Source organism: Salvelinus sp. IW2-2015, linkage group LG6.2 (genome assembly GCF_002910315.2).
Source record: "Salvelinus sp. IW2-2015 linkage group LG6.2, ASM291031v2, whole genome shotgun sequence".
Classification (NCBI taxonomy): Eukaryota; Metazoa; Chordata; class Actinopteri; order Salmoniformes; family Salmonidae; genus Salvelinus; species Salvelinus sp. IW2-2015.
The window spans coordinates 24,136,719-24,148,483 of NC_036846.1; the positions used below are offsets into that span (position 1 = coordinate 24,136,719).

At 40.4% G+C, this 11,765-nt stretch overlaps 1 protein-coding gene across 1 annotated transcript in view; it reads right to left on the bottom strand.

The window, feature by feature from the left end:
- Positions 1-672: 672 nt before the first annotated feature.
- Positions 673-11,765, bottom strand: part of anxa6 (annexin A6) — a 45,416-nt gene continuing 34,323 nt past the window's right edge. Inside the window, 4 exon segments of the mRNA XM_070444168.1 lie at positions 673-1,386; positions 6,273-6,395; positions 8,153-8,211; positions 8,382-8,504. Of these exon segments, the coding sequence (XP_070300269.1) occupies positions 1,327-1,386; positions 6,273-6,395; positions 8,153-8,211; positions 8,382-8,504 (365 nt within the window). The 3' untranslated portion in view covers positions 673-1,326.

Sequence of the window (11,765 nt, forward strand, 5' to 3'; positions counted from 1 at the left end):
TAACTTTTATGTACTGTTGGTTCAGTGAGAGAGGCATTGAGTGAATTATATAAAAGTGCCGTGTCCAAAGTGGTAGCCTATTCCCGAATAGAGTACCATTTGCTATTCCCTAAATAGTGCACTACACTTGACCTGGACCCGTAGGGGTCTGGTTAAAAGAAGCGCACTGTGTAGGGAATAGGGTGTTGTTTAGGATGTATGTAGGGAGTTTCCTGATTCTAAAGCTCTGCCCAGTGCCCCTCTGGCAACATCAATAGTTAATCATTGAACTGCACCCAGAAGCTACCCAGGTAGCTAAAGATAGTGAACCACAGTGACACGTACCAAACGGCACCCTATTCCCTATGTAGTGCACTACTTTTGACCAGGGCTCATAGGGCTCTGGTCAAAAGTAGTGCCCTATATAGGGGATAACGTGCCATTTGGTACGTAGAGACATTGACACGGTCCTGCTGTATATGGAGCACTGTCAGCAGAGATCAACACAAGGCTTTAAAATCTCAGCCAAATGACATGCAATATGTGCATTTTTACACACAATATGGACCCAAGCGGAATTTGGTTGAAATGTATTCAATGCTGTTTGAACATTTACGCATGTTTATATGTATTTGTCATAATATAGGTCATATCTTATCAGTCAAATCTTTAAAAAAAGACAAGGAAACAGAATACAGTACTATGACGCATTCCTTTAATTATCAGGCGAAACAATGTAACGTTCCTAAAACCATACAGTATTCATTGGATGGATGACCTATTGACCTATCGCATTGTAGAAGCGTTATACAAAAAAACACTTCAAGTCTTCAATAGGTTGACAGTTAGACACATAGCCAAGCAGTTTCCTATCTCTCACTTTCAATGTAAATACCACGAACACTACAGAAGTTCTGTAAAAAAAAGAAAGGTTTGACATGAAGAAGACAGGCTAGCTGACACGGAGGTGACAGCACAGAGCTTTGGCTCCTGTTCCACTTCTTTAGAAATGCATCATTAGTTAGCGATAGGTGTAAGTATAGCAAGTTTAGCACCCTAAAATCACTTGAACCCAATTAGATCTGTGATTACTTCAAGGAAGCTAGGAAGGCTGAACGGAACAGGGACTATGTGGGGAGGCTGTTGAGGTCATAGGTCACTTTGGCAGAGGAGTGGCAGCGGTGTGGGACAAACAGAGCAGACTGACTATCCCCACTGGGTTCAATGGGGATGCACGCACAGCACAGTTGACCGGTAGATTGACAGCTTCAGTTGGCGTTCTAGAGGGTTCTAGAAGCTCCACTGGTGTTCTAGAGCCTTCTGGAAGCCTGCCGGGTGGTTCTGGTTCTAGTCTTGTCCTCCACACAGCATCAGCAGGGTCTTACGGTAGTCTCCTGAGGTATCACCCTGAAAGAGGAAGCAGCAGCTTTTTAGGAACTTAAAAACTAAAACAGTCTCCGTCCCAAATAGCCTATTTAGGAAACGGATTTTCAACACAAAATTGAACACATATTGAGAAGAAGGAGTATTTAGTGTCTCTTTTACTGAGTGTTTACGTTATTATATCACATATTATATAATTAAGCAATAAGGCCCGAGGGGGTGTGGTATATTGGCCATATATCACAAACCCCCGAGGAGCCTTATTGCTATTATAAACTGGTTACCAACGTCATACCCGTGGTATACGGTCTGATATACCACGGCATTCAGCCAATCAGCATTCAGGGCTCGAACCACCCAGTTTATAACTTAGATTATATTGCATATTTTATAACTTAGATTATATCACACATCATATAGCTATATAAATATTATAAGTCATAAGTTATTCAGAGTGGCGGTACTAATCAGTGATGCAGCTCCCACAGTAAAAGCATTGTCAACTGAGTAACGTCACACAGACACATACAGTACCTCACAGAGACATACAGTACAATAACAGAGACACACACAGTACAGTACCTCACAGAGACACACACAGTACAGTACCTCACAGAGACATACATACGTACATCACAGAGCCACATACAGTACCTCACAGAGACACACAGTGCAATAACAGAGACACACACAGTACAGTACCTCACAGAGACACACACAGTACAGTACCTCACAGAGAACACATACAGTACAGAAAATAACAGAGACACACACATACAGTACCTCACAGAGACACACACAGTACAGTACCTCACAGAGACACACAGTACAGTACCTCAGAGACACACAGTACAGTACATCACAGAGACACAACACAGCACAGTACCTCACAGAGACACACACAGTACATTACCTTACAGAGACACACAGTACAGTACCTCACAGAGACACACAGTACAGTAACATAAACAGACACGCACAGTACATACATCACAGAGACACACACAGTACAGTACCTCACAGAGACACACACGTACAGTACATAACAGAGACATACAGTACAGTACCTCACAGAGAGACATACAGTACAGTACAATAACAGAGACACACACAGTACAGTACCTCACAGAGACCACACAGTACAGTACCTCACAAGAACACACACACAGTACCTACAGAGACATACAGTAGAGTACCTCACAGAGACACATAAAGTACATCACAGAGACACATACAGTACAGTACCTCACAGAGACACACACAGTACAGTACAATAACAGAGACACACACAGTACAGTACAATAACAGAGACACATACAGTACAGTACCTCACAGAGACACACACAGTACAGTACAATAACAGAGACACACAGTACAGTACATCACAGAGACACATACAGTACATCACAGAGACACACACAGTACGTACAATAACAGAGACACACAGTACAGTACATCACAGAGACACATACAGTACAGTACTCACAGACACACACAGTACAGTACATTAACAGAGACACATTCAGTACCTCACAGAGACACATACAGTACAGTACATCACAGAGACACATACAGTACAGTACTTCACAGAGACACACACAGTACAGTACAATAACAGAGACACACACAGTACCTCACAGAGACACACACAGTACAGTACATAACAGAGACCACACATACTCACGAGACACACATAAGTACCTCACAGAGACACACACAGTACAGTACAATAACAGAGACACACAGTACAGTACATCACAGAGACACATACAGTACATCACAGAGACACACACAGTACAGTACAATAACAGAGACACACAGTACAGTACATCACAGAGACACATACAGTACATAACTCACAGAGACACACACAGTACAGTACATTAACAGAGACACATTCAGTACCTCACAGAGACACATACAGTACAGTACATCACAGAGACACATACAGTACAGTTCCTCACAGAGACACACACAGTACAGTACAATAACAGAGACACACACAGTACCTCACAGAGACACATACAGTACATCACAGAGACACATACAGTACAGTACTTCACAGAGACACACACAGTACAGTACAATAAACAGAGACACACACAGTACAGTACAATAACAGAGACACATACAGTACCTCACAGAGACACACACAGTACAGTACAATAACAGAGACACATACAGTACCTCACAGAGACACACAGGGTTAGTGGAAAAACATTCATAGAAAGCAAAGAAGTTATCGCTTGTCAGAACCTAAGTTCAAAATTCATTTTGAAATACATTATTCATGCAAAACGGCATTTTACACAGTAATAAGAATGTCTCCAAATCGAGTTCGATTTTATTGTATTTTTATGGCACAACAACTGTATTGACAGCATGTGACACCTCCACTCTATCAACCGATCCGTCAATCAATCTCCACCATTCCATAATAGAAATCAAATCAAATTTTATTTGTCACACGCGCCGAATACAACAGGTGTAGACCTTACCGTGAAATGCTTACTTACAAGCCCTTAACTAACAATGCAGTTCAATATATACTAAATAAACTAAAGTAAAAATATCTAATAAAATCTAAAAGTAACACAAGATAATTGCATAACAATGACGAGGCTATATACATGGGGTACCGGTACCGAGTCAATGTCCGGGGGTACAGGTTAGATGAGATAATTTGTAAAGTGACTATGCATAGATAATAAACAGCGAGGAGCAGCAGTGTAAAAACAGAGGGTGTGTGTGGGGTGGGGGGGTGGGGGGGGGGCAATGTAAATAGTCTGGGTGGCCATTTGATTAATTGTTCAGCAGTCTAATGGCTTGAGGGTAGAAGCTGTTAAGGAGTCTTTTGGTCCTAGATTTGGCGCTCCGGTACCGCTTGCCATGCGGTAGTAGAGAGAACAGTCTATGACTGGGGTGGCTGGAGTCTCTGACAATTTTTGGGGCCTTCATCTGACACCACCTATAATATAGGTCCTGGATGGCAGGAAGCTTGGTCCCAAGTAATGTACTGGGCCGTACGCACTACCCTCTGTAACGCCTTATGGTCAGATGCCGAGCAGTTGCCATACCAGGCGGTGATGCAACCGGTCAGGATGCTCTCAATGGTGCAACTGTAGAACTTTCTGAGGCTCTGGGGACCCATGCCAAATCTTTTCAGTCTCCTGAGGGGGAAAAGGTTTTGTCGTGCCCTCTTCACGATGTTAGTTTGTTGGAGATGTGGACACCAAGGGACTTGCAGCTCTCAACCTGCTCCACTACAGCCCCGCGATGTTAATGGGGTCCTGTTCGGCACTCCTTTTCCTATAGTCCACGATCAGCTCCTTTGTCTTGCACACATTGAGAGAGAGGTTGTTGTCCTGGCACCACACTGCCAGGTCTCTGACCTCTTCCCTATAGGCTGTCTCATCGATGTCGGTGATCAGGCCTCCCACCGTTGTGTCGTCAGCAAACTTAATGATGGTGTTGGAGTTGTGCCTGGCCACGCAGTCGTGGGTGAACGGGGAGTACAGGAAGGGACTAAGCACGCACCCCTGAGGGGCCCCGTGATAAGGATCAGTGTGGCAGATATGTTGTTGCCTACCCTTACCACCTGGGGGCGGCCCGTCAGGAAGTCCAGGATCCAGTTGCAGAGGGAGGTATTTAGTCTCAGAGTCCTTAGCTTAGTGATGAGCTTTGTGGGCACTATYGTGTTGAACGCTGAGCTGTAGTCAATGAACAGCATTCTCACATAGGTGTTCCTTTTGTCCAGGTGGGAAAGGACAGTGTGGAGTGCAATTGAGATTGCATCATCTGTGGATCTGTTGGGGCGGTATGCAAATTGGAGTGGGCCTAGGGTTTCCGGCATGATGGTGTTGATGGGAGCCATGACCAGCCTTTCAAAGCATTTCATGGCTACTGACGTGAGTGCTACGGGGCGTTAATCATTTAGGCAGATTACCTTTGCGTTCTTCTTAGGCACAGGGACTACGGTGGTCTTCTTGAAACATGTTGGTATTACAGACTCGGTCAGGGACAGGTTGAAAATGTCAGTGAAGACACTTGCCAGTTGGTCCGTGCATGCTTTCAGTACACATGCTGGTAATCCTTCTGGCCCTACGGCTTTGTGAATGTTGACCTGTTTGAAGGTCTTGCTCACATCCGATGTCCAGAAGCTCTTTTCGGGTCATAAGAGACGGTAGCAGCAACATTATGTACAAAAATGAGTTAAAAACAATGCAAAAAAACCTAACAAAATAGCACAGTTGGTTAGGAGGCCGGAAAATGGCGTCCGTCCCCTCCGGCACCATTATCACTTCCTCCTCTGGGACAAAGCTAATATCATAGACATTATTAAAAGGCCACCCTATCCTGCAGAAGTTATTACTGGGGTGAGTGTCCCAAATGGAACCCTATTCTCTCCAGGACCCATAGGGTTGTGCACTACATAGGGTATAGGGTGACATTTAGTACACGACCCAGTTTTTTTTTCTTCTTTTTTGTGTTTTTTTTTTTACATGTGAGAGCCAGTATAGATCTGTTATTGAGGCACTTCCTGCCTCGGCATCTCCTAGCCAATCACGCTTGGCGGCTTACATAGAGGAAGTCGAGCATGCTGGGGAAATTCCTAAACAGCTGTATTTTGGCAGCCGCAGCGCCAAAAGCCCCACCCAACACAGGAAGCTATAGAGAACCGTTCCCCGTTCCACCCGTCTCAACCAAAAGAGGATGTGCAGCGGAGTAGTACGACAGAAAACAAGACAGACAGACAGACAGACAGACAGACGCATGCACGCACGCACGCACACACCAGACAGTGCGAGGGTACAGGGACAAGTAAAGGGACATGTAAAGCACAGCAGACAGTAGACAGCAGTGTGTTAATCGCCATGTAAAATATAAAAACTTACAACCATAGTTTCTACCTGGATGAATTCATGGAGAGAGCAGTCGTGAGTCTCCTTGAACTCTTTGCGAATATTGAAAAGGTCGACTTCGCTGCGTGAGACCATGATGCGGATGAGAGCCCTGTCGTCTGTGCCCATACCCTGCAGAGAGGAAAGAGCGACATGGTTATCCATATAGCTGGATCCCTAGTATTCACTGTTGATGTATCAACATCTATACTCTTTCTGGGGTCCACACAAACACAACACAAAACACAACACACAATACAAACACAAAACATAATACAAAACAAACACAATACAAAACAAACACAACACAAAACACACAATACAAACACAATACATAATACAAAACAAACACAAAACACAACACAAAACACAATACAAAACACAAAACACAATACAAAACACAATACAACACAAAACACACAACACAAAAACAAAACAATAACAATACAAAACACAACACACAATACAAACACAAACATAATACAAAACAAACATAATACAAAACAAACACAAAACACAACAGAAACACAACACAAAACACAATACAAACACAAAACAATCACAATACAAAACACAACACTTAATACAAACACAAAACATAATACAAAACAAACACAATACAAAACAAACACAACACAAAACACAACACACAAACACAAAACCCACAACACAAAACCCAACACAAAACACAACACCAAACACAATACAAAACCCACCACAACACAAAACCCAATACAAAAACCACCACAACACAAAACACAATACAAACTACAATAAAAAACACAATACTAAACACAATAACAAACACAATAACAAACACAATAAAAAACACACACAAAACACAACAAAAAACACAACAAAATACCAACAATAAAAAACACAACACAAAACACAATACAAAACACAGCACAAAACACAAAACACAACACACAATACAAAACACAACACAACACAAAACACAATACAAACACAAAACATAATACAAAACAAACACAATACAAAACACAAAACAAACACAACACAACACACAATACAAAACACAATACAAACACAAACATAATACAAAACAATCACATTACAAAACAAACACAACACAAAACGCAATACAAAACATAATACAAAACAAACACAAAACACAACACAAACAAAAAACACAATACAATACACAACAAAATACAACACACAACACAAAACAACACAAAACACAACACAAAAACAATACAAACACAAAACAATCACAATACAAAACAAACACAACACAACACAAAACACAAAACCCACAACACAACACAAAACACAATACAAAACACAATACAAAACCCACCACAACACAAAACACAATACAAACTACAATAAAAAACACAATAACAAACAAAACAACACAAAACACAACACAAAACACAGCACAAAACACATACAAACACAAAACATAATACCAAACAAACACAATACAAAACATAATACCAAACAAACACAATACAAAACACAATACAAAACAAACACAAAACACAATACATAACACAACACACACAACACAAAACACAACACAAAACACAATACAAACACAAAACATAATACAAAACAATCACATTACAAAACACAATACAAAACAAACACAAAACAACACACAACACAAAACAAAACCCACAACACAAAACACAATAAAAAACACAATAACAAACACAATAAAAACCACAATACAGAACACATAGTACATAGCCTACCAGGTAGACATAAACAACAACATGAACTGCTCAGAGAATCCATCCCCTGCTAGTACTAACAGCTAGCCTAGTAAAAACTGCATTCAGCTAGCTATCCACAGGCCAGTGAAATATAGCGGGACTGCAATGGGAGCCATTTTGTAACAGAAGACAAAATAGACCTACCTTCATGGCTTTGTACAGGCGCTCAGCAAAGTAACTAGGCTGGTTCTTTACACTCCGAACTGCAGAGAGAAAGAGAGATATGATAGGTCAACAAAAAACGAAATATTACAATACCAAAACCTGTAAGATGTAATTTGTCAACAGCCTCAATGGCCTATACTCCACCCTGGAGTCAAGGGCCTAAATAGGTAAGTACGTAAGTAAGCAGTCTATTCAAAACAATCCTTACCTATGCCATACATGGCCTGTTTCACGTCTCCAGACATCTCCTTCTTGATGATCTGTTCAATGTCCTTATTGCTGRATCGGACAAACTCTTGGAACACTGAAAAACAGAAATGACATGCCAATCATCGATCGTAAAAGCCAGATATTGAGGCTTGTATACCCAATAATATGTCTATCTAATACCGCATTAGTGCTAAAACAGTGTTTCTCTGGTAACTCTCTGAGATGAGGTCAGTAGTGATACAGTGTTTCTCTGGTAACTCTCTGAGATGAGGTCAGTAGTGATACAGTATTTCTCTGGTACCTCTCCTGAGATGAGGTCAGTAGTGATACAGTGTTTCTCTGGTACCTCTCTGAGATGTGGTCAGTAGTGATAAACAGTGTTTCTCTGGCTTGTGTTTCTAAGCTCCAACAGTAATACCTAATGCTTGTGTTTCTAGCTTTCCAACAGTAACAGTAAATACATAATTGCTTGGTTTCTTAGCTCCAACGTACAGTAATATATAATGGCTTGTGTTTCTAGCTCCAACAGTACAGTAATATATATGCTTGTGTTTCTAGTCCAACAGTACAGTAATATATATGGCTTGTGTTTATAGCTCCAACAGTACAAGTAATACCTAAATGCTTGTGTTTCTAGCTCCAACAGTACAAGTAATATGTACATCGCTTGTGTTTCCTAGCTCCAACAGTACAGTAATATATAATGTTGTAGTTTCTAGCTCCAACAGTAACAGTAATATATAATGGCTTGTGTTTCTAAGCTCCCAACAGTACAGTAATATATAATGCTTGTGTTTCTAGCTAGCTCCAACAGTACAGTAATTATATGAATGCTTGTGTTTTTCTAGCTCGCAACAGTACACGTAATATCTAATGATTGTGTTTACTAGCTTCCATCAGTCAGTAATACAGTACCGTAGCAACACAAAACAATACACAACTAAAATACGCCCGCAGAATTAAAAGAAAGAAATTTAAGAAATATAGAACGAGCTGCAATAATCAATAATACTGTATGTAATAATGGTGTATAATAGACCAGTATGGACAGTAGTTAATATAGGAATGGTTGAAGTATAGACAGTAGTTATATAGGGATGGTGAGTAATAGACAGTAGTTTTATAGGATGGTGTGTAATAGACTAGTAGTTATATAATATGGTGTGTATAGACAGTATACTACAGTAGTTATATAGGAACTGGTGTGTAATAGAACAGTATATGCAGTAGTTTATATAGGATGGTGGTGTATAGACAGTAATGGACAGTAAGTTATATAGGATGATGTGTAAATAGACAGTAGTTATATAGGATGGTGGTTATATAGACAGTATAGGACAGTAGTGTTTAATAGGTGGTGTGTATCGACAGTAGTTATATAGGATGGTGTGTATAGACAGTAGTTATATAATATGTGTGGTATAGACAGTATATACAGTAGTATATAAGGATGGGTGGTGTTATAGAACAGTATATACAGTAGTTATATAGGATGGTGTGTATAGACAGTAATATCAGTAGTTATATAGGATGGTGTGTATAGACAGTATATACAGTTTATAAATAGGAGGTGGTGTATAGACCAGTATGGACAGTAGTTTATAGTAGGATGGTGTGTATAGACACAGTATGGACAGTAGTCTTATATAGGATGGTGTATAATAGATCAGTAGTTATATTAGGAATGGTGTATATAGACAGTAGTTATATAGGATGGTGGTGTATAGACAGTAGTTATAAAAGGGATGGTGTGTATTAGACAGTATGGACAGTAGTTATATAGATGGTGGTATATAGACAGTAGTTATATAGGATGATGTGTTAGACAGTAGTTTATATAGGATGGGTGTATTATAGACAGTAAAATGGACAGTAGTTATATAGGATGATGTGTTATGACAGTAGTTATATAGGATGGTGTAATATAGACAGGTATAGACAGTAGTTATATAAGGATGGTGTGTATAGACAGTATGGACAGTAGTTATAATAGTATGGTGTATATAGACAGTAGTTATATAGGATGATGTGTATAGACCAGTAGTTATATAGGATGGTGGTATATAGACAGTATGGAACATGTAGTTATATAGGATGAATGTGTTAGACAGTAGTTATATAGGATGTTGTATATAGAACAGTATAGACAAGTAAGTTATATAGGATGGTGTGTATAGACAGTTATGGAAGAAGTAGTTATATAGGATGGTGTATTAGAACAGTAGTTATATAGGATGAATGTGTATAGACAGCATATGAAATAGAAAAGGTATGTACAGGCAGTAAGTTATATAGGATGGTTGTGTATAGACATTTAGTAGTTAATAATAGATGAATGTGTATAGACAGTAGTTATATAGGATGAGTGTTATAGACAGCAATAATGAATAGAAAAGGTATGTACAGGCAGTAGTTATATAGGATGGCGTGGTACTTGGTGGAGGCTGGCTAGTGGATGACTATTTAAAACAGTGATGGCCTGTGGGTGGCAAACAACCACTGCTTTAACACAAGACTAGAGGGCTATTATTATATAATGGAGTGTGCTATAGGCCTCAGCAGCCCGGTAGGGCAAGCGTTCATGCAATGGATCCTCCTCGTTGCTCCTGGTTACGCAGGAATCTCAATCAGAGAATGTTCGTCTTCCCCGCCCCTGGCAAATATGGAAATAATTAGTGTGACTCCCGGAATAGGATGAGGAATGTTGTTCATTCTGGGTTGTTTGAGCAGCCAAACATTGCATGTTATTCTAAATGCTGGGGATTTACATTTGAGAATCTTTGGATTTAGTCACCACGGAACCCCTACCTATGGTCACACTGTGTCTGCCAGTCTGACTCAATAATGGGTTCTCTCCTCTCTCTTCTCTCTCGTCGTCTCTCTCTCTCTTCTTCGTCTCTCTCTCTCATCCTTCTCTCTCTCTCTCTCTCTTCTTCTCTCCTCTCTCTCTTCTCTCTCTCTCTTCTCCTCTTCTCGCTCTCTCCTCTCATCTCCCTCTCTCCTCTCTCTCTCTCCTCTCTCTCCCTCTCCTCTCTCTCGTCTCTCTCTCTCGACTCTTGCTCTCTCTCTCTCGTCTTCTCTCCTCCTCCTCTCTTCTCTGCTGCTCTCCTCTCTCTCTCTCTTATCAACATTGCCAAGTAAGTGAGAGAGAGATTAATAGATAGATAATAAACAAAAGTGAAATAAACAATAAAATGAACAGTAAAAAACATTACACTCACAGAAGTTTCATTTTCAAATGCCATATTATGTCTATATATATCTCTCTCTCTCTTCTCTCCCTTCTCTTCTCTCTCTCTCCTCTCTCTCATCTCTCTCGTCTCTCTCTCATCTTCTGTCTCTCTCTCTCTTCTCTCTCTCCTCTTTCTCTCTCTCTCTCTCT